Here is a 24,919-nt window from a genome sequence, read left to right on the forward strand (position 1 = left end):
TACTTAAAAACAAAGTATATAGCAACATGACTAAAATGTACATTTTTATTTCTTTAAGAAACTGGATCTATTTATACAGATCATTTTTCTAAATCTTAATAGTCTGACAAAAGATGTTCATCCCTGTCACAGCTTTAGCTTTAAGGCATCCCACATTTCTTCAGTTTGTTGTTTGGCTACAGCATCTCCAGAGTAGTCAAGACAGTTTGCATTCCACATGCCAATGCCCCGTAAGCCATAGTTTTGTACATATGTTGCCTTTAAAGAAATGCTCCGAGGATTATCATACCATACTTGATGAAAATGGCCAGCAGGATCCTACACAAATAAATTAAAATGAAAAGTTAAAGTATTCAGTACAATAAAAGGGGGAAAAGTTTCTTAAATCCAGTGATTCAAAAAGGATACAATGAAATAATAAAAATTTTAGGGCCTAATACTTTCCCACTCTATTACTCAATGGCTCTGTATGTGACATAGACAGTCCCCAACTTACAATGGTTCAACTTACAATTTTTAGACTTTATGATGGGTTTATCAGTTATTTAATGCATTTTCCACACAGGGTGTTTTTGACTTATGATGAGTTTATCAGGACACAACCCAATCATAAGTCAAGGAGCATCTGTACTTTCTAGATACTGCTTATGGCACTTTCAACAACAGCAAAGATTACACAAATGAGCCTCCTAATATATTCTATTTAAGGTCCGTCTCCTGTCCTAAGATTATCAGCCAAGATATATATCTGAATCACTTGCGGGGCTTTTAAAAATACAGCTTCCTGACACCACATGAAACCTACTGAATCAAAATTCTCTAGGGTTGGTTCTAGGTCATATTTGTTTATTTTGTGTTTTAATGTTCCATTAGGCAATTCTGAAGTTAAGGAGATTAATTGCTCTGGGTCCTCTAAAACCAGCTTATATACTTTTTTGTATTCCCTATAGTTCCTGGAAGTGTGCCTAGCTAGGAGCTCAACAGATGATTTTGTTTATGATGAATCAGCCAAATCAAAAGGTAATGGCAATGGAGGAGGAAAGTTTGTATTTTTCTAGGTCTTACAGAATTGCTTCTAAAAGCTTGTTAGGTCTGGCCTCCACGAGTGACTTAACACACACCTAATTAAAAGCCATAAATTAGATTCTGGTCTTATGCTCACCTTCCACCCTGAATAGTCCTTCACCCTAGCATCACCTGCCTCTATCTAGTATTAAGACAGTCTCTCTAAGGAGGCACATAAGCAACTAGATAAGAGACAAAGGAAAGGAACAGATCTAGGCAAAAGGTTATAGGAAAGGGGAAAAGATAGGAGGTAAAAATTAAAAGACTGTGGCTAAAAATAACTTACTTATTTTTATATACATTTGGGAAACTTCTTAAAGGCAATTCTGAGTGAATGCCAGTAATATTTATGGTAGCACTCCTGGAATTAGAACAGTCTCCCGAGATGACTACTTTGAAAGACAGTAGTCACTTGGTAAATTCATAACCTGTGGTACATTTAAGCATTACAAACAAGCATAATTCGTATCTTATATTCCATGCTTTAACATTTTTAGAACTAGACAGGAGTAATTATTTGGGGCCACCACGAACCACACCCATATAAATCAGCAAACTTAATCAGTAAATGTGTGTGTTCTCACTGCTCCACAGACTTGCCATTCCTTTATATCTTTCCTTATTCCCTGAGACACAATATTAAAGTCAGGCCAATTGATAACTCTACAACAGCCTCTAAGTGTTCAAGTGAAAGGAAGAGTTGCATATCTCTCACTTTCAATCAAAAGCTAGAAAGGATTAAGTTTAGTGAGGAAGGTGTGTCAAAAACCAAGATAGGCTGAAAGCTAGGCGTCTTGTACCAAAAGTTAGCAAAATTATGTCCGCAAAGGAAAAGTTCTTGAAGGAAATTAAAAATGCTACTCCAGTGAAAACACAAATGTTCAGAAAGTGAAACAGCCTTATTGTTGATATGGAGAAAGTTTTAGTAGTCTGGATAGATCAAATCAGCCATAACATTCCCTTAAGCCAAAGCCTAATCCAGAGCAAGGCCCTAACTCTTTTCAAGTCTATGAAGGCTGAGAGGTGAAAGCTTCATAAGAAAAGTTATGAAGATAGCAGAGGTTGGTTCATGAAACTAAAGCAGCCATTTTCATCGGGGAAAAAAATGGCAGATCAGTGGTGACCTACTGGCTCTTTGCTCCCAGAGTGGGAGGTGAAGAACGCAGAAAGCTACACACAAGTGGATCACTCTCCCCCAAGAACAGCATTGTGAATCTGCAGAGAAGCAACATGGGACAAGCAGCGCTGGGAAAAAAAAAGTGAACTGGAGAATCGACCACAAAGTCTGGAGAGTACAAGGTATATAATAGGGAGTAGAGCATGGGACGGCTGTGCCCGCCGGACAGGGCAGTGTGATCTGACCCACAGGAGGACAACTGTTCCTCTACCGACCTCCACATCCACTCAGGCAGGAAAGCACCTGAAGTGAGTGCAAAGTTGTGGCATGGGATGACAGGCTATGTGGAGAAGAGACAATAGCGGAAAACATTTTGAATTCCCTGGTGCTCTGTGCTAGGTCCACACAGGGCAAGGGAGGGACTGGTCTGAGTGAACACTTCCCAGGTCCACAGGAGGGAGTATGGAGACAGGCATCTCACCTCTGGCAGTCAGCATGACCAGAACAAAGGAGGTGAAAGCCAAAAGGGAGGCTCTTCCCCTGGAAACTGCCAAAGATTCGGCTGGGTCAGGGTGGGACAGAGAGTACAGGACCTTCTACTGGACTAATGTGAGACAGCGGGACAGGGAAGCAGTGGGGGCAGCTGGTGGCTCCTTGAGACAGCCTGCAAAACCCAGCACCTGCCGAACCCTGAGCAGTCGCCCCCAGTGCTTGCTCTCCATGGGTGGACAGCTGCCATTTTGGGGGTCCATAGCCAGGAAACGCTGTGGCACGTTGCAGTTCTGGGCACCACCCCTTCCCCAGCCCAGCAGGGTAGGCTCAGGCAATGATCTCAGACAATGCCCCTTCCCCAGCCCTGCAGGTTGGAGGTGGGGAGAAGGGAAAAAAGTAAAGTAGCTTTCTCTGTGTGACTGGCGTGAATCTGCAGGACCCTGGAACTGAGCGATAGGGGGCAGCCTGTTGATTTGGTCCAGTGGGCTGGCTTTGATCATCTGATAAGAACATAACGTTGGCACCCGGGCCGCTGCCAGCTTTGGGGTTTGTGGACTGGGAAGGAAAATCCTGGGGAGAGTCCTCAGCAATTGCACCAATTGACAACCCTCACCGGAAGCTGCCTCGCAAGTGCGGCGAAAGAGCCCTGAATGACATATTAGCAGCTCTACCCTAGCAGCAGATCAAGCAACCACAGAAGTATATGCTCTAAGGCTTGCAGGCACCAGTTTCCTTACCCCACCTAAAGTGGGAACAGGGTTCATGTAACCCTTGGGAGTGAGAAGCCATTTCCCAAAGACTGGGGCATTCATATACCCCATTTGGGGGATTAGAGCCCAACACAAAGGCATCGGAATACCTTGATAATTGGCTCCTCCACACAAACGACAAGCGACAACAGAGAAGGTAACCTCATAGGTCAACACAGTGCCTTCCATCTCAAACTACTGGAGGGAAGCGGAGTCACTCACACAAAAGTGATTTACCACATGGGAGGTTAAGCAAGGGGTCCAAACTCACTAATCTCCTTTGGCAAGAGGTGAAGACAACAGGTAAGAGGTAACTCAACTGGCTAAAACACCTCTAAGACAATACAGGACCAATGCACTTCTCCCCAACACTGTTAAGGAACGTCCCTTTGGTGACTTGGAAATAAGGCCATAAACCAGCCCCAGCACCCCCAGTTCTTGACAAAATACCCTGATGAGAAAAAATCAGCAAAAGAACGCAGGAAACATGAAAGATCAGAGAGAAAAGTCACCCCCAAAAGAAAACATTCAATTTCCATCAATGGATACCAATTTACACGATACAATTAAATTGACAGAGAAAGAATTCAAAATATGGATTGTAAGAAAACTCAATGGAATTGAAGAGAAAATAGAAACCCAACATAAAGAAGCCACAAGAACAATACAGGAAATGAATGAAAAATTCTCTAAAGAAATTGAAACACTATGAAAAAACCAAACAAATTCTGGAAATGAAAGATGCATTTAGGGAACTGCAAAACACAGTGGAAAGCCTCAAGAATAGAATGGATCATGCAGAAGAAAGAATCTCAGAGCGTGAAGATAATGCCTATGTGCTAAACAAATCAATGAAGAAAAAAAACACAGAAACAAGAGACAAGAACAAAACATACAAGAAATGTGGGATTATGTAAAGAAGCCAAATATAAGAACCATAGGCACCCCAGACAGAGAAGAAGAAAATACACAAGGGCTAGGAAATTTATTTCATGGAGTACTGGAGGAAAATATGCCTGGCCAGAAATTTAGATATCCAGATACAAGAAGCACACAGAACTCCTGGGAGACTCAATGTGAAAAGGCAATCAACACATCATGTAGTTATTAGGCTGACAAAAGTAAACACAAAAGAAGCAACCCTTTGAGCAGTAAGATGAAAACAGCAGATAACCTATAAAGGAAAACCTACCAGACTAACTGCAGACTTCTCAACTGAAATTTTACAAGCCAGAAGGGACTGGGCGCCTATCCTCAACCTTCTAAAACAGGATAATGGCCAACCTAGAATTCTCTACCTGTCAAAAGTAAGCTTCATCTATGAGGGAGAAATAAAGACTTTCCCAGACAAGCAATCACTGATGGAATTTGTGAAGACCAGACCTGACCTACAGGAAATATTCAGACCTGCATTACACACTGAACAGCGCAACAGACACTCACCAAAGTAAAATCACTCAAGAGTTAAAATCTAGAACCTGGATTCCATGATGGCTCAAGGAGTAAAACAAAATAATAGGAATTCAGCCAACAATATGAATGGAAATCTACTCCAAATATCAATCCTCTCAATAAATGTGAATGGCTTGAGTTGTCCTCTGAAGAGACACAGACTGGCAGAGTAGATAAAAATTCACAAGCCAAGTATCTGCTGTCTACAGAAAATGCACCTAACCCACAAAGATCCTTTCCTTCATGCTCGAGGTCAAGGCATGAAAAACAATCCTCCAGGCAAATGGAAGCCAAAAGAAAGTGAGGGTAGCTATATTTATTTCAGATAACATAAGCTTTAAAATAGCAAAAGTAAGAAAGGACAAAGATGGCCACTATATAATGGTGAAAGGAAAAATCCAACAAGAAGATTTAACAATTCTTAATATTTATGCACCCAACTCAGGAGCACCCAGATACATAAAGCAAACACTGTTTGATCTAAATAGCATGATAAATAGTAATGCCATAGTAGACGGGTATTTCAACACCCCACTGACAGGACATGACAGATCTCCCAAACAGAAAATAAGCAAAGAAATAATGGACTTAAACAGAGCTCTAGAACAAAAGGGTCTAACAGACGTCTATAGAACATTCTATCCAAATAAAGCCAAATATACATTCTTCATATCAGCCCATGGAACTTTCTCCAAAATTGACCACATACTGGGCCGCTAATCAGACCTCAGGAAATTCAAAAACATAGAAATTATACCATGTATCTTCTCTGATCACAGTGGTATAAAATTAGAGTTCAATTCCAACAGAAACACTCACCACTTCACAAATTCATGGAAATTAAACAATCTATTGTTGAATGACTTACTGGGTCAATGAGAAGATACAGAGGGAAATCAAAAGATTCTTCAAACTAAATGATAACGGCGACACAAGTTATCAAAATCTGTGGGATACAGCAAAAGCATTCCTGAGAGGAAAACTAATAGCATTAAATGCTCACATCCAAAAAACTAGAAAGCTCAAAAATCAAGAAACTAATAAACTGTCTCAAGGAAATGGAAAAGGAAGAGCAAATCAATTCCAAACCTAGCAGAAGAAAAGAAATAACTAAGAGCAGGACTAAATGAAATTGAGAATAAAAGAACTACACAGAAGATCAATAAAACCAAAAGCTGGTTTTCAAAAAGATAAACAAAATCGACAGCCCTCTTGCTAGAATGGCAAGAACTAGAAGGGAAAGGACTCCAATAAACTCAATTAGGAATGAAAAAGGAGAGGTCACAACAGACACCACAGAAATATAAAACATTATCTTTGAATACTATAAAAACCTATATGCCCCAAAACTACATAATGTGGAGGAAATGGATAAATTCTTGGAAATATACAACCTCCCTAAGTTCAACCAGGAGGAAATAGAATCCCTGAACAGACCGATACCAAGCACAGAAACTGGAGCAGCAATTAAAAACTTTCCAACAACGAAAAGTCCCAGACCAGATGGGTTCACACCCAAATTTTACCAAACATACAAAGAAGAACTCATACCTACAGTACATAAATTATTCCACAACATTGAGAAAGATGGTATCCTCCCCACCTAATTCTACAAAGCCAATATCACCTTAATACCAAAGCCAGGAAAGGACACAACAAAAAAAGAAAACTACAGACCAATATCCCTCATGAATATACACGCAAAAATCCTCAACAAAATATTAGCAAATCAAATCCAACAACACATCAAAAAAATAATTCACCATGACCAGGTGGGCTTTATCCCAGAAATGCAAGGCTGGTTCAACATATGCAAATCTATAAATGTAATTCACCACATAAATAAAAGCAAGAACAAAGACCATAGGATTCTCTCAATAGTTGCAGAAAAAGCATTTGACAAAATCAAGCACACCTTTATGATAAAAACTCTTAACAAAATAGGCACGATGGGACATACCTTAAAATTATTAAAGCCATATACAAAAAGCCCACAGCCAATATACTGAATGGGGAAAAATTGAAAGCATTCCCGCTTAGAACTGGAATCAGACAAAGTTGCCCACTATCTCCACTTCTATTCAACATAGTGCTGGAAGTCCTTGCTAGAGCAATTAGACAGGAGAGGGGAATTAAGGGTGTCCAAATGGGGGCAGAAGAGATCAAACTCTCATTCTTTGATGATGATGTTATATCTAGAAAACTCTAAGGATTCAACCAAGAGACTCCTGGAATTGATCAATGAATCCAGTAAAGTCTCAGGATACAAAATCAATGCACACAAAGCAGAGGCATTCATATACCCCAGTAACGGTCAAGCCGAAAATCAAATAAAAAATGCAGAACCTTTTACAATAGCTTCAAAGAAAATTAAATATCTAGGAACATATTTAACGAAAGAGGTGAGAGACATATACAGGGAGTACTACGAAACACTAAGAAAAGAAATTATAGAAGATGTAAACAGATGGAAATATCTACCTTGCTCATGGATTGGCAGAATCAACATTGTTAAAATGTCCATACTACCCAAAGTGATCTACAGAATTAATGCAATCCCCATCAAAGTACCATCATCATTCTTTACAGACCTAGAAAAAATAATTCTATGCTTTGTATGGAATCAGAGAAGACCTCATATAGCCGAAGAAATCTTAAGCAAAAAGAACAAACTGGGAGGTATCAGTTTACCAGACTTCAAACTTTACTACAAGGCTATAGTAACCAAAACAGCATGGTACTGGCACAAGAACAGAGATATTTGGAACAGGACTGAGAACCCAGACATGAAACCATCCGTATATTGTCATCTAATCTTTGACAAAGCAGACAAAAATATACACTGGGGAAAGAATCTCTTTTCAATAAATGGTGCTGGGAAAACTGGATAACTACATGCAGAAGATTGGAATTGGATCCCCACATCTCACCTCTTACAAAAATCAATTCACAATGGATAACAGACTTAAACCTAAGACATGAAACCTTAAGAATCCTAGAAGAAAATGTAAGGAAGACTCTTTCAGACATCGGCCTAGGCAAAGAATTTATGAAGAAGACCCCCAAAGCAATTACAGCAGCAACAAAAATAAATAAATGGGACCTGATCAAATTAAAAAACCTTCTGCACCTACGTGCACATATAGGAATAACATTCATCAGGTGTCGGGCAGATGGGAGGGAGGAGAAAGGGATGGGTATATACACACATAATGAGTGCAATGCACACCGTCTGCAGGATGGACATGCTTGAAGCTCTGACTTGGGTGGGGCAAGGGCAATCAATATACATAACCTAAACATTTGTACTCCCGTAATATAATGAAATAAAAAAAACAAAAACTTCTGCACAGCCAAGGAAACTATCATTAGAGCAAATAGCCTACAGAATGGGAGAAAATATTTGCTTTCTACACATCCGATAAAGGGCTGATAACAAGAATCTATGTAGAACTCAAAAAAATCAAACAACCCCATCAATAAATGGACAAAGGACATGAACAGAAACTTTTCAAAAAAAGACAGAATAATGGCCAACAAACATATAAAAAAATGCTCAACATCTCTAATCATTAGGGAAATGCAAATCAAAACCACAATGGGATATCACCTAACCCCTGTGAGAATGGCCTTTATCAAAAAGTCCCTAAACAACAAATGCTGGTGAGGATGTGGAGAGATAGGAACACTCTTACACTGCTAGTGGGACTGCATATTATTACCAGACCTCTTTGGAAAATAATCTAGAGATACCCCTAAGAGCTAAAAATATAAATAACCATTTGATCCAGCAATAGCACTACTAGGCATCTACCTGAAGTAACAAAAGACATTCTATAATAAAGACATCTGCACTCGAATGTTTATGGCAGCACAGTTCACTATTGCAAGGATGTGGAAACAACCCAAGTGCCTGTCAATCCATGAGTGGATTAATAAAATATGGTATACGTATACAATGGAATACTACTCAATTACAAAAAACAATGGTGATCTAGCACCTCTTACGTTATCCTGGATAGAGCTTGAACCCATCTTCCAAAGTGAGATTTCACAAGAATGGAGGAATAAGCACCACATGTACTCGCCATCAAATTGGCACTAACTGATCAACACTAAGGCACCCACATGGTAGTAATATTCATTGGGGGTTGAGGGGGTAGGGGTGGGTAAACTCACAACTAAGGGATGTGGTGAGCATTTTATGGGGGAAGGGTATGCCTCTAATCCTGGCTTGGGTGAGGCAACATCATAACATGTAACCAAAATATTTGTGCCCCTGTAATATATCCTGAAATGAAAAAAAAAAAAAGAAGCCATTTCCATAACATAAAAGTGCAAGGTGAAGCAGCAAGTGCTGATGTAGAAGCTGCAGCAAGTTATCCAGAAGATCTAGCTAACATAGATGATAAAGGAGACTACACTAAACAGATATTCAATGTGGACAAAATAGCCTTCTATTGGAAGAAGATGCCACCATGAACCACAACTTTCCTAGCTAGAGACAAGTCAATGCCTGGCTTTAAAGCTTCAAAGGACAGGTTAATTCTCTTTATTAAGGGCTAATGCAGCTGGTGACTCTTAAGTTGAAGCCAATGCTCATTTACCATTCCAAAAAGCCTAGGGCCCTTATTATGTTAAACCAACTCTGCCTGTGCTCTACAAATGGAACAACAAAGCTTGGATGACAGCACTTTTCTTTATAGCATGGTTTACTGAATATTTTAAACCCACTATTGAGACCTACTGTTTAGAAAAAAAGACTCCTTTCAAAATATTACTGCTTAGTGACAATGTTCCTGGTCATCTAAAGACTGTGATGGAGAAGTACAAGGAAATGAATGTTGTTTCCATGCCTAACACAACATATATTCTGCACCCCATAGATCAGGGAGTAATTTAGACTTCCAAGTCTTACTATTTGAGAATTATATTTCATAAAGCTGCATGGATAACAGTTACTCTGATGGATCTGGGCAAAGTAAACCGAAAACTTAGAAAGGATTCACTATTCTAGATGCCATTAAAAATATTTGTGATTCATGGGAGGAGGTCAAAATATCAACATTAACAGGAGTTGGGAAGAAATTGATTACAACCCTCATGAATGACTTTGAGGGGTTCAAGACTTCAGTGGAGGAGGTCACTGCAGAAGTGGTAGAAATAGCAAGAGAACTAGAATTAGAGGTAAAGCCTGAAGCTGTGACTGAATTGCTACAATCTCATGATAAAACGTGAACAGATGAAGAGTTGCTTCTTATCAATGAGCAAAGAAATTAGTTTCTGGAGATGGAATCTACTCCTGGTGAAGATGCTGTGAACACTGGTTCAAATAACAACAAAGCGTTTAGGACATTCCGTAAACATAGTTGATAAAGCAGCAGCAGGGTTTAAGAGGATTGACTCCAATTTTGAAAGAAGTTCTACTGTGGGCAAAATGTTATCAAACAGCATCACATGCTACAGAGAAATCTATTGTAAAAGGAAAGTCAATCAATGTGGCAAACTTCATTGTTGTCTTATTTTAAGAAATTGCCACAGGCACCCCAGCCTTCAGCAACCACCATCGACGTCAAGGCAAAACCCTCTACCAGCAAACAGATTATGACTTGCTGAAGGCTCTAATGATAGTCAGTATTTTTTTTAGCAATAAAGTATTTTTAAATTAAGGTATGTACATTTTTTTAGACACAATGCTATTGCACATTTAATAGACTACAGTATATATAAATATAAGTTTTATACGTGCTGGGAAACAAAAAAATTCATGTAATTTGCTTTATTGCAATATTTGCTTTATTGTAGTACTCTGAAACCACACCTGCAACATCTCCAATGTATGCCTGTATATATAATTGGTTACCATAGCCTTTACCAAACTATATCCATGAAACATTGTTCCCCTGCATACATTTAAGAGTGCTGTGAAACAAGGTTCTATTAAACAAACAGCTCTAAGTATTGCAGCAATTCTCAAGTCCTTTAATATAATGTTGTACATTATAAATCTCTAAGAGGGACATATGACATGTAGTGTTTTCTAAATATATTTGCCCATAGCACATGTGTGAATATTTTGCACACATGGGTAATGGTGTGCAAAATATTAACAGTTCCCAGGACAGAGTATTCCTGAATACTATTTAGGAAAGACAAGATTACAATACATCCTAGTTTCACTAATAGAAATATAATTTTGATTACAAAGTTTAGAAAGCTCTACACTAAACCTTTCTATATAATTTATATACAAGCATATGCACGTATATCAATTACAATTTATTACATCTAGTGTGTTTGCATTTTTTTATAAATGGGTATCAGACAATGGTCTGATATAATGGTCAAGAATATAAACGCTTGCTGGAATTAACTTACATCATGTCATTTTAGGATTCATTTTAAAGTAACAATCCACAGTAAATTCAAATATGATTTGTACTTAAGACTTTTGAGGTGTGAAAGAGGCTTTATTATGCTAAAGGTAAATTATGAAAAATATAACTTTTCTTTGCCACTTCGGTATAGCAATTCCTATTTATTCAACACTACCTAACAGGATTGCTAATCATTTACTGTATTTCTTCAGGTTTCCTTTATGTAATGTTTGTCTCTAATTTTTAATATTACTTATAATTTGTTTTAATTATGAAATAAATTTGAAATGATAGTTTTTCCATCTTAAAGTTGATGATCATACATCTCCTATTCTTAGCCTCATTCCTTCCTATGTAGGAGTCTTATCAGAATCTTCAGGCTATTTTGAAATGGAGGCTTTCAGAGGTGGTAACCTATTTTGGCCCAAAGCCCTTTGAAAAACAACAGTTACCATAATTTTCAACTATTAAGGAAACCCTGTTTGTGATATGCATGTTTTTTGTCATCACTAAAATGACAAGTTGGCCCAAATAAAGCAGTGGCACTATTAGCAAAACTCAAATTGCTCACCAGGGAACTAAAGTTCCTGATTCCACAGATTCAAAGACAAGTTTATTCATGTAAATAGCAATCTGTATGTTATGCCCTTATAAGAAAACTGATAGAAATTCTTAATACCTAATTATTAAAATATACAATTATGAAAATAATAGAATGAATGTTCATAACTTATAAAAAGTCTTACTTTATAATTATAGTAAGGAGCCTGTTGATCTTCATCCCATTGGTTTCCAGAAATAGAACTATTCATTTGCTTCATGATCATTTTATAGGGCACCTGATGTCCTGCAGCATCACTACAAGGAGCCCCCCGGAAAGGGACTTTTGCAATAGTACAAACATGATCCTAGAAATGCAGAAATGTTCATGTTACATATTATCAATTAAGCGCCTAAGAGTCAAATCAGAAAAATAATCAAAAAACTATTTGTTAGAAATAAAATATATGCTATAAATAATCTGATTATAATAAATAAAAGTTAAAATACATCTCATTATTAAATAAAAATGTATGATAATCAGCAGCTTTCTTGGGATTAAATAATTTAAAATAAACAATTTTTAATCTCAAACTATATTTCAGAAATTCTAAATAAAGTTTACGTGTTCCTAATGAAAACAAAATAAGCTCTAAAAAATATAATACAGAAGAAAAATTACAAAACAAATGACCTGTTCTTACCTGAGATAGATTCAGGCATGTATAATCATAACCATACCAGGGAACACCCATTACAAGTTTCTTAGGATTAATGCCCATCTTGATGTAGTCATTATATCCTAGTCAAATAGGGGCAGAAAAAGCATATTTTTTTCTCTTCATGTATCTGTTAATGTGTTCATACAAACTATGCAACCACTCAGAGTCTAAGTTAGTAAAAATAGGTACATTTATGAAAAATAATAATAGTGTTTCTCTAATATAAAACTCATCCCTTAACTGTAACTTCCATATCTTGCTTTCTAAACCATTTCTTTTTGAATAAGAGAAAACATTCAAAACAACTAAGATCATACCGAAATAAAAGATTCACAAAATCTATATCTAGGAGGAATGACACATTTCAGGAAAGCATGCTAATTATATCCATTAATAGCTAAGACATGATATAGTCGATATTCTATATTCTAAAGTTTCAAGAAAGTTCTATAAATCTTAAACTTTCTGGCAGTGATAGTCTCAGAATTTCTTATAGAAATCACAAGTGTTCCATGTTTTACAAATATTCTTTAAGTATCAATGATAGCTGGGGATAAGAAATGCCCCCCCCCCCCGCAACCATTCTGTTGTACATAATCTGTAGTTGGAGGAAACAAAGAGAAAAACGAACAATTTCTTGATACTATCAGTCCTTTTCCTGCCCAATGCTGCAAAACATGTTTTTCCAACAAGAGATACTCCCAGATTATCTAGAATGTTGATTTAAATAAGTTAATTGCTTTTCAGAGCCTTTAATGTTATTGTGTACTATTAAATATCCAAAACAGGGGTGAGGTATGCACATTTCCCAAACATATTTAATAATGAACCTTTTATTGATAGAAAACACAATTGCCATCTCTTTCATGACACACAGTATTGGAACCCTGAATTAACTAATTACTTTGTAACTTTAACAGAATGAAATTCAGTTATTTTTCTAATTTAAATAGTATGAATGTATGTTTATGATCAGATTATTCTATCCAATTACAACATGATTAAATAAGGCCAGGTTCTAAGATTTTAACCTCTATGTAAAAGAAAAAAAATTATTTATAAATCAATTAATAACTCAATTGATACCAACTATCCCAGAAAATTTCAGATTGAGTCCAGAAGATAGCAAGCAATCTTTTATTCAGTTGACTGATGTGATACAAACCAATCCAAACTTTAGAGATGATAATGCAAAGACCACATCATATGAATGACAGGTCAGAAGTACTCAAATTCTGATAGGAATACAATTTTTAATATATCACAGGTATTAATAAGATAAAGCCAATCCTAGTAATCATGTAATGTAGGTACCCACACCATTAACTATCTTTGCTATTAAATTATTTAACATTGGTTATTTCAACAAAAGTATCCTGTCAAATTCTAGATAGCAAATATCTTCTTCATGTGATTTCATGACAAGAGTACTGGAATTGAAATTAGAATACCTGATTGAGTCCGAACTATATAATACTTCATAGTTGGGCAACCATGAGAACTTAATGCCTTATATCTCATCTATAATAGAGTATTAATAAAAACATAACTATCCCACCAGGTTGTTAGAGGAATTAAGTGAAAACTTCAAAACTTTAAAACTTTTTATAAACTTTAACGCTCTCCAAATGAAGTGATTTTTATATATTTCAAGCAAGCTTTACAAATTAAAAAGGTATCCACATAACTTAGAAATCCTATTAATAAAAGATATCTTAATCTTTGAAGTTCTTGAATTAATCTTACTAATAAATGATCGTTTTGTGGATTCTTACCAGTTAATGTCTGATTATAGGGAGCATTGGCTGCTGCAATACATTCCGACCAGACCTGACTTTGTTCATCATAAGACATCACAAAGAGGAAGTCACAAGCATCTGCAATTCCAGTATAATTATAGCACCTTCTGTCTATGTTCTTTGGAGACCAAGCTACATCAAAGGTTACCTGTGAAGAAAAACATATCAGTTTATGTAACATGATGAAATATGCATATTTATGTCAGATTTTTTTTATTATTTATTTTCTTGCCTCATACTACCCAAGAAAAAAGAATTGCTTACAGTATATGAATGTAGGGCTCAATACATATGGAACTAGAACAGTTCTAAGAAATATATTTTTTGCCTATATTCAACTGACTAGGACATTGGACATATAATGACCAGGAACGGGGCATTACATAGAAGACAACAGGTTTTAAACACATGAGTCTTAAGAGGCTAGGCTGATTGAAAGAAGTATTAACAACAATAGGGTATGGTGGTGCCCCTGGGCAAGTGGAGAGTAAAGGCACAAAAAGAATTCAAATATGAAAGTTGTAAAAAATATTGTGCAGGCTAAATGTGTCACCTATTGGCATAACCTGACTGGGTTGTGAGTTTGTCTCCCTGATTCAAAGTTACATTACAAGGTAGGTTTGGCCCAGTATTGCAGTTAGAGAATAATGTTATTTTATGGCCCATAGGTGTAGATTAACCAACTCAAACTGTCGAACAAATTATTTAAGTGATCTTATTTTATGGAAATATTCAAATAAAACTTGAGTAATAGTTTTCATTTTGAATGGTGAGCCAGCCTTCAACAAGGATAGTCTCTTTATCTGTTTATTGCTTTAACCAAGTATTAATTAGCCTTATGTTACTGGTGTACAAATGTTCTAAACTTCATTAAAGGTTGTTTTTTTCTTAGTTAGGCACCCAATAAACACTTATTAATTATTTAAAAATTGAGAAACTGTAGATAAAATTTTTATACTTTGGCCAATTTATTCTAGCAAAACTCTTTTTCAGGACTTTCTCAAAGTTATCTCTATAATTCTCTGAGTATTCACATAAAAGGACACTCTGCTTTACAGGTGCAAGCTTTCCTCAATAGCTCTCCAACAAAATGGGTTATGAAGTGCAATTTTTACATATTGGACCCCACTTTTTCACTGCCTCCTATTACAAAATGGGAGCTACATTATAGTAATAGAGAAAATAAATGACTACATCTAAACAAGTAAATTTCAAATCCATTTTGTAAGTCTTTACCTCTCTCCTGCGTATTAAAAGCATTTTCACCTGGATTTCCTGTCATAATTAGTCTTATATTTTTGAGAAGGTAGCATTAGTATATTAGACAGGAAACTGAAAGACCTGGGTTCTAGTCTTGGCTCTGTTATAACTAGGTCTATGTCATTGCTAAGCCACTTAAAGCGGCAGTCCCCAATCTTTTTGGCACCAGGGACCGGTTTCATGGAAGACAATTTTTCCACGGACGTAGGGGGAATGGAGTGGGTGGGGAGTGATGGTTTTGGGGTGACTTTGCAGCTGCTCCCCAGCACTAGCATCACTGCCTCAGCTCCACCTCAGATCATCAGGCATTAGATTCGGATAAGGAGCGCACAGCCTAGCTCCCTGTCATGCGCAGTTTACAGTAGGGTTGGCACTCCTATGAGAATCTAATGCTGCCGCTGATCTGACAGGGGGCAGAGCTCAGGCAGTGATGGGAGTGATGGGGAGCGGGAGCAACTGTAAATACAGATGAAACAGGCCACGGACCAGTACCAGTAAGTGGCAAGGGGTTGGGGACTGCAGACAGCAGGAGGTGAGCCTTGGGCCAGCAAGTGAAGTTTCATCTGTATTTACAGTTGCTCCCGCTCCCCATCACTCCCATCACTGCCTAAGCTCTGCCCCCTGTCAGATCAGCGGCAGCATTAGATTCTCATAGGAGTGCCAACCCTACTGTAAACTGCGCATGACAGGGAGCTAGGCTGTGCGCTCCTTATCCGAATCTAATGCCTGATGATCTGAGGTGGAGCTGAGGCAGTGATGCTAGTGCTGGGGAGCAGCAGACTTAAAGCATCTGAATTTGTTTTCGTACATATAAAAATGAGGATGTAGAAAAAACTCTTCAAGGGCAATTATTTCTACTTCTTTAATTCTATGACCACAATTCTGTAAATTAATGTCATCATCTTATCCCCAAAAGTCATTTCTCCCTCTAGATGCTCTGTATTAGTCATTTTTGCCGGTTACCAATTTAAGAACATTTGGGCCATTTTCTGACTCTCTTCTTCCTTCACACCCCACATCTAATCTCACATCTTCCTTTGGGTGTCTTCTCACAGTCATTCTGCCCCTTCCTTTCCATTAACTAATTCATTTGACAAATATTTGTTGAACACTTGTTGACTGTTAGGGTTATACCATCATCCCAATCCAAACTGTCAGTATCTAGCTACTGGATTCTTGAGTTAGTCATTACTGGTCTTCCTTTCTCCTCTAGTTTTACATACTGCTGCAGAATACTCTCCCAAAACACTACTCTACACCTGTAAGGCCATTACATACAGAATAAAATGCATACTCCTCAGTCTGACACTCTGGATCTTCCACAATCTGGCTTGCCTTTGCAACTGTACCTCTCACTAATTCATCTAACATGAACTTGACATAGTAGCCCAAATTGTTCTACTCATCCCTCAAACCTGGAAATAGATATTCCTACTGCAAGGTCTTTGCTCAATCTCTTCCTCCGGGCCCTTTCACTGTAGCTTAATCAGGACTGGCAATTAGGGTGTATTCTATACATCAATCCTAACCTATTAGTAACAACTATCTAAAGAATGAAGAAAAAGTTTCTGAGACCAAAATTTGTGAGGAGAGGGGTATGACGTCCTGCATACCTGGTATTTGCTATTCTTGATCTACATTGTACTCATCTGAAAAGTTGAATTCTGTACTGACCTTCCCTACTTGAATAAAACCACAGAGATGTCAGTCTTCACATCACATTACCTTTACCAATGATTCTCAAATTTATGATGACCAACTGTACCAGAATCACCTAGAACACTTTGTAAAAATACAGTTCCCTAGGCTCTATTCCCAGACCTACTGAATCAGTCTTGGAATATTTTAAAAAAGCACTCCCAGGTGATTCTGAGACATAAATCACAGGTTTATAGTACTTATAATGCTCTAAAGGTAGGGATATCACTCATTTACTCAATAAATTTTTTTTATTTCAGCATATTATGGGGGTACAAAAGTTTAGGTTACATATATTGCCTTTGTCCCCCCACCACCCCCGAGTCAGAGCTTCAAGCATGTCCATGCCCCAGACAGTGAGCATCACGCTCATTATGTATGTATACACCATTCCCCACCCCCACCCCCCGTCTGCCCGACACCTGATTAATGTTATTCCTATATACGCACTTAGGTGTTGATCAGTGAAACCAATTTGATGGTGAGTACATGTGATGCTTATTTTTCCATTCTTGGGATGCTTCACTTAGTAGAATGGGTTCCAGCTCTATCCAGGAAAATACAAGTGCTAGACATCTGCACTTGAATATTTATAGCAGCACAATTCACAATTGCAAAGATGTGGAAACAACCCAAGTGCCCATCAATCCATGAGTGGATTAATAAAATGTGGTATATGTATACCATGGAGTACTACTCAGCTATAAGAAACAATGGTGATATAGCACCTCTCAATAAATAATTTTTAAACATTGTGTTAGACATCAAGTAGCTGTTCTCTGCCTTAAAAAACTCATTGTCTAGCCTAACCATAATCACCTATGAAATTTTTTTAAAATTATGAACTCTGGGCTTACCCAAAACTTTCTGAATAATAATTTCTAGGAGTGAGTCCCAGCATGCATGTGTGTGTCAGCACGTGAGAGAGAGAGCATGTATTTACATTTTTTTAATACCCCTGGTTATCTTGATATGTGACCAGGTTTAGGAATCACTGATCTGGGGCCACACTATTCTTTGCTACCCATAAATTGCCTGGCAAGATGCCTGGTACTGTGATCTTCTGCTCTAATCAAGCTCATTATGGCAGTAGGAAAGCATACTGCCTATTGTCCTAGTTCTGACAAGTTCTGTGGAGTTAGTCCTTGGAGCCTTATAGGCCTTGGGTACTTTGCAAGTAATTCAGAGACTATGGAGGAAGTGAGATACTTCCCCAGAACTATCTCTACCCTTGGCAAGAGCTGTTTCTGTCCTGCACTTGTGAAAGCCAATTAGGCCCTCATGTACTCTTGCTGCCCCCATTGCCTATCTAATACTTGTAACTCTGCTACAAGGCAAGTAGGTGGGGGCAATCCCAGCATTGTATTTTGATGTGAATAGAGAACAGAGTTAGTCCCTTAAAATTCCTTAGATAAGAACATCAAAAGTTCCAGAAAATTTTTTTAGGAAGTATGTGCTGAAATTCTTTCCCATTCCATTTCCATACAACAAAAATTGTATTAGTCATACCCTCATGAATACATTTTGATAGGGAAAATACGGGGTTTCCAAAAAATAAATGAATTTTTACCTGTGATCCCTCAATTTCACGATGGAAAGAGTCTGTGGTTTCTTTGACTAAAGCAGTTAATGCATCATATTCAGGTGATGAACAATTCACTTCTTGCTCTATATCTATATTAATTCCATCCATATATTGTGTTTTGGCTATATCAAGTTTTTGAGCTATCCAGGATGCTCTGAAAGTAGGATCAATGATATCCTTCAGGGATACATCCCCTATGGAAGAAGTATACATCTTTTGTACCCACATGCTTTTCACAATTTAATGACATTTACTTCACAAACCCATTCCAAAGAGATCAAGATGTCTAAAACATTTCATTACTTTGGAAGACTACACCCCTAACTTAAGCTTTCCAAATGGAGAAAGAATATACCAAAATAATAGAAAGCCATTACTTACTGATCTCCAAAATAACCATTATGAATAATTAGTAAAATGATTCTCAAGTCAGAAACAGAAATTGTGGACTATGTCTAAGTAAAGGTCATCTTGCTAATTAGGAAGTCACATTTTGCTCAAATCAATACAGTGGTTTATTTAACTTTTAAAAATATCTATTTATGAAATGAATTATACAGTATTTAAGATCAATTTTAGGATACTAAAAAAACAGATAAACATAAAAAGAAATTTTTGGAAAGTCAGGACTATAGCAAGTAATACAGATAAATTTACCAATCTGCTGGACTCAGACCTGGTAAAAACATACCTTTAAGTACTATTCTGGCTCCTCTTGAATGAGCATAGCACATAAGTTCTGAGTCATATTTTCCAAAAACTGCCACAGTAGTAATCTGTGACCAATCATAAGATTTCCAAGTTTTCTGTCCAACATCAAACACAAAAACCTGCCAGAACAAAAGGGATAAGCACCGTCATTTAAAACAAGAACATCATGCTGACCATCCAAAATAACACTAAACACCACTGTATACCAGGCACCATGGTGGGCACTGAGAGTACAACAGTGAATAAGACATAGGAGTCCCAATATAATTGGTACCAGGGGTAACTAGCCAGATCTGGAAAGTGGAGAAGGATGGGCCAGGAAGAAATAGTGGCAAGTGCCAAGGCCTGCAGGCAGAGAGACCATGGTGGTTGTGTATTTAGATATTTAGTATAGCAAATTTGGAGAGAGTGAAGAACCAGAGTGGTAGGCAGGGTTAAATCATGTAGGGCCTAGAAAACCCTGTTGAGAAGTTTGTACTCCATTATTTATCCTGAGGGAAAAGGAGAGAATAAAAGTTTTTTAAAGGAGAAGGTATGCATTTTAGAAAAATCCCTTCAGCTGAAGTGGGAAATGGATTAAAGAGAGGCCAAAACTAGAGGCAGAAAACTAGAGGCTGTTGGAGGAAGCCAAGCAAGAGATGATGGTGACCTCAGCTAAAGGTTCAGGTTTTATGGGCAGGGCACAATGGCTCACATCTCTAATCCCAGAACTTTGGGAGGCCAAGGCTAGAGGATTGCTTGAGCCCAGGAGTTTGAGATCAGCCTGGGCAACACACAAGACCCCCATCTCTAAAAAAGAAAAATTAGCCAGGCCTGGTGCCTGAGGCAGGAGGATCACCTGAGCCCAAGAGTTTGAGACTGCAATGAGCTGTGATTGCACCACTGCACTTCAGCCTGGGTGACCCTGCGAGAGATACCTTGTCTCTAAAAAAAAAAAAAAAAAAAAAAAGTGTGGAATTGAACAGACTTTAGTTTTAGGAGCTAGACTTAGCCTGCAGACCCAAAGTTACAATTTGCAAGTCCTTGCTTATGGGAAGCCAGCAAGGAATTTCCTTCGGAATCTGGGGGCAGTACTTGTAGATGCCTGAGGCCTTTTACCTTTCCACCTGGGATCTGGCTGATGTGTAACATATGTAACGTTAGTAGCAGCTGTTCATCTGGAAGGGGGTGTAGCATGACTCAGCTCCAGGCTTGACCTTCCCTTTTGCCTAAGGAGTTGGGTGGGTGGTCCCGAGACTTTTTAATTTTCTTTACACCATGAACATACAAATGAGCATAAGTTTGCTTCTTTGTATAATTGGTTTTCAAAATGCCCACAAATGCTGACTAACCCATTAGGTATTAGGTACTAGGATGAATCTTTCAGATTGTCTAAAAAAATTTAATTGGATGTCCATTAAGCTCCAGTGCCTTGTATTCCTACTTAAGTAAACAACGTCAACAGTGAATCTAAACTTAAGCTTAACCTATTAGAAACTGCCAACTAATCTCTAACTAGGGACTTTCCACCAGGTCATATCTAAGCAAGGCAAAACCTACCCCCATAGCCAATCAAGTAATTATTTTACCTTGCCTCCATGTTCAACCTATAAAAGCCCACACTGCTCATTCTGCTAAAGCAGACATTTCTGAACTTCTGGTTTAAGTGATGCCAATTCATAAATTGTTCTTTCCTCAAATAAACACCATTATTTTAATTTGTCTAAAGTTTTAACAAGATGTTATATTTCCACACTAGGTAGGTTCTCCATAAACACTTTCACCATTTTTATTTCTTCTCCTAAGCCATATATATGTACTTTTTAATTAGCATTTAAATGTCCCTGCCTCAAAATTAATGGACTAGATTAAGAACTAGGAATCATTCCTATTTCTGCAAAAGAATTGTTCTTTGGACTAAGCCTTTGGACCTCCCTGATACCTTCCAATTCCTGCTACAGTCATCAAACTTGAATCAGCCAGGTGGTTTTAATATTGCTTCCAAAAGGGTGTTCGATTAAAATTGCCTGAAGCCTTATATATTTTTAGGTGAGTAAAAGGAAAATTTTCTGAAAAATCTGTTTTTGCCACCCTTCTTGGGTGGTTCTGAGGTGCCATAAAGGAAAGGGCTAGTAGGTATACAAAAGTGAAGGTCAGCAAAACATTCTGTCTTCCAGTGTGCTGTTGGAGTGCCTAAGATTCTTTCAAACTAAATCCTCATTCTCTTGGAAACCAAGAAATGGACTATCCTATCTTCTTTGTTTTTTACACCCAGAGTGCCTTCAGAGAGGCAGAGCAGGGGAATTAAAGGAACTCGCCTTTGGCTCAGATCTGGGTTTGAATACTTGCCTGCCAAGGCAGGCACTTCCACTCTGAGACTTAGGAGTTACTCAACCTCTTTGAGCCCCAGTTTCCTCATCTATAAACTGAAGAAAATCTTTAGACAAGAAGGCCCTCAACGACTAGTTTCAGCACTTACACCACCTTTCTCTTCTTAGGGATCTGTTCTATTCTTAACTTCTCTGCGGGCCTTGAGACCCTGACCCAGGGGAGCGGGGAGAGGTGCTGACCTCGAAGTCGGGACGGTGGCGGATCGGGCGGCAGAGCTCGGGCTCCGGACACGGGCAGTTGGCCCCGGCCGCGAGCGGCTGCGGCAGCGGCAGCGGCAGCGGCGGCAGCGGCAGCAGCGCCAGCAGAGCCAGCAGAGCCAGCGCGGAGGCGCCGCACGGCTGGCGGGCGAAGAGGCGTCGGCGTCCGAGCTGCGGCTGGGACATGCCAGCCAGCGGGCCACCACGCTACAGGAGCGAGCTCTTCCCGCTAGACCTGTCGGGCCTGCCGCACGGCGGGGTGGGGCGGCGCTCGGCGGCGGGCGTGGGGGGCGTGAGAGGCGCGGGACGGTCGGGCGGCTGGGGGCGGGGCGGCTGGGGGCGGGGCGGGGCGGCGCTCGGCGGCGGGCGTGGGGGGCGTGAGAGGCGCGGGACGGTCGGGCGGCTGGGGGCGGGGCGGCTGGGGGCGGGGCGGGGCGGCGCTCGGCGGCGGGCGTGGGGGGCGTGAGAGGCGCGGGACGGTCGGGCGGCTGGGGGCGGGGCGGGGCGGCTGGGGGCGGGGCTCGGGAGGCGGGCGGTGGAGTCGAAGGCACATCGTCTCCACCGCTGATTATCTCACGGACTCAGTGCGCCTCACTTTGGTTCTGTGTTGTGGTTGGTTGTGTACTTGTGGAGTCTGAAGGTGGAGTCGCCCCAAAATGGAGAAGTAGGGTGTCTTTGGAAGGGATGATTGAGCAACATGATTGGAGTGGCCAAAAGATTCTTATCATATGGATATCAGTTCTGAGTTAAGACGACAGTTTGAATACAGGCATCTAATTTCGCTTACTCCCATATTTAATTACAGTAAAAACCTAAACCAAGGAGATGACAGCAACAAAACGTCGGAGGCTGGAAAGCATATATGCGAGGTAAATCGAAAATAAAGGGGATTAGCTGAAGGCTGCTTGAGAAGCAGTTACATCGCTAGATCTTTCTCCACCTGCAGGTCTCTGGGCAGCTGCCCTTCTCCCTCCCAGACTGAAGTTGGGAGGTTTACTTCTAGGGAGAGGGTAAATTCTCTGGCGAGTGTTTGGGTAAAACACCTAAAACGGGAAATAAAAGACTTTGTGCCTACCGAAAACCGAAACCTTCACTAGGCTGATCACAATCTAACCCAAGAGGCTAACCAAAGATGCTGACATCAGGGGTCTTCTGCACGAACTCTCTAGTGAATTCAAAGTCAACAGCACCAGCCATCCACTCCTAGCTTCCTCTCTTTTTACTTTTACTTTTAATCATGGACAGCAACCAAGAAAATCCGGTAATATAGAAGGAAGAGGCCCAAACAACAACAAGGAATATGGAGGAAACAGACAGGAAGAACGTTTCAAAAAAGTCTAGTAATATCCCCAGAAAGATAAGACAGTATGAAGTCACAATAGGGTGCAATTAAAGGGGTGGAATGGGGGATAAAAAGAGTTTTTGGAAAAAAGAAAGAAAATGGTAGAAATGAAAAAAATCAACAGAAGATAACACTGAGGAATGTAGAGTAAAAGACAAAAAGAAAGATAAATAAATTGGAAAAGTAGTATAGACAGGAAGAAAAAAATCAAGTAATTCAGAAGGCTGCTTGTAAAGCAGTGTAGCAGAGATAATTTAGTAATTATAAAGACTCCAGGACTGAAGGATGTGAGTTTTCAGAATCAAAAGGCAAAGAATAGGTCCTAAAAGTTCCTAGAGAGGAAAAAAAAAGTCACAAAGAAACAATGATCAGAACGTCATCAGATTTCCCAACAGCAACACCTGAAGCTCAAAGATAATGAAACAATTTGTTTGAAATTCTAAAGGTATGTGATTTCCATTTAATATTCTGCCAAATTACCAATCAAGTAGGAAAGCAGAATAAAATTTTTCAGACATGTAAAATTTCAAAATATTTCCCTATCATACATTCTTTCTCAAAAGCTGCTAGAAAATGTGTTTCACCAAAACAAGGAAATAAACAATGAAACAGGAATAAAGGGGTTACGGGAAATAGGAGATCAAAAATAGGAGAGAGAAAATGAAAATCCTCCCAAAAGTGATGAATTCTATGATAACTGCTCAATGTCAGAGCAGTTTGGATGTCAGTAACAGATTGGATCATGTTAGAGAATTTGTAATGACATATAAGCCACTTACCAGTAGCCGATTCACTCTTAAGTGAAGAGATAATCATGATGAAAGTCCAGAAAGCCATCTTTTTATTGATGAGATACAAAATAATGGTGGTGTAGGACTGAGACTGATTGATAAACCCAACGAAGAAGTACAGTTGGACCTCCATAACCATGGGTTCTGCATCTGCATATTCGGCCAACCTCAGATCAAAAATATTAAAAATAAAATACATTAAATATAATACAAATAAAAAATATGGTATAACAACTATCTAGATAGCATTTACATTGTATTAGGTATTATAAGTAATCTAGAGAAGATTTAAAGCATACGGGAGGATGTGCATAGATTATATGCAAATACTATGCCATATTATATAAGGGACTTGAGCATTTGTGGATTTTAGTATCTTCGTGAATCCTGGAACCAATCCCCCACAGATAATGAGGAATGATTGTTTGTTCTTGTAAGTGCACGCCAAGGACCACTCGGACTTTAAGGCTAGGCTAGCTAAAGGGAAGCCATTTTATTTCTAGTATGTTTTTGGCTTGTTCTGTCTTAAAAGCTTAGAATTAACTTGCCGCTTGCTTATACAGGTGCGGGGCACAAGATTACAAAATGACCTTGAGGAAAAACAGAATCAAGAGTCTGGAATAGGCCAACCACAGACTGCTGATGACAAGAT

At 38.8% G+C, this 24,919-nt stretch overlaps 1 protein-coding gene across 1 annotated transcript; it reads right to left on the reverse strand.

The window, feature by feature from the left end:
* Positions 1–26: 26 nt before the first annotated feature.
* On the reverse strand, positions 27–22,403 carry CTBS (chitobiase). Its single transcript, XM_069480168.1, has 7 exons — positions 22,117–22,403; positions 19,548–19,686; positions 18,842–19,050; positions 14,290–14,461; positions 12,497–12,594; positions 11,999–12,160; positions 27–318 (listed from the first exon to the last, which is right to left on the reverse strand). Exons 1-7 carry the CDS (start codon positions 22,318–22,320, stop codon positions 127–129), a joined length of 1,176 nt encoding a protein of 391 aa, XP_069336269.1. The 5' UTR covers positions 22,321–22,403; the 3' UTR covers positions 27–126.
* Between the last annotated feature and the right edge of the window lie 2,516 nt (positions 22,404–24,919).

Source organism: Eulemur rufifrons, chromosome 8, assembly GCF_041146395.1.
Source record: "Eulemur rufifrons isolate Redbay chromosome 8, OSU_ERuf_1, whole genome shotgun sequence".
In the NCBI taxonomy this organism is placed as follows: domain Eukaryota; kingdom Metazoa; phylum Chordata; class Mammalia; order Primates; family Lemuridae; genus Eulemur; species Eulemur rufifrons.

Coding starts and splice junctions, on each gene's coding strand:
- CTBS (XM_069480168.1), bottom strand. CDS start 22,320: ATGTCCCAGCCGCAGCTCGGACGCCGACGCCTCTTCGCCCGCCAGCCG. Junction 14,462..18,841: donor GTGAAATTGAGGGATCACAG/GTAAAAATTCAT, acceptor TTTTCTTCACAG/GTAACCTTTGATGTAGCTTG. Junction 12,595..14,289: donor CTATAATCAGACATTAACTG/GTAAGAATCCAC, acceptor CTATTTGACTAG/GATATAATGACTACATCAAG.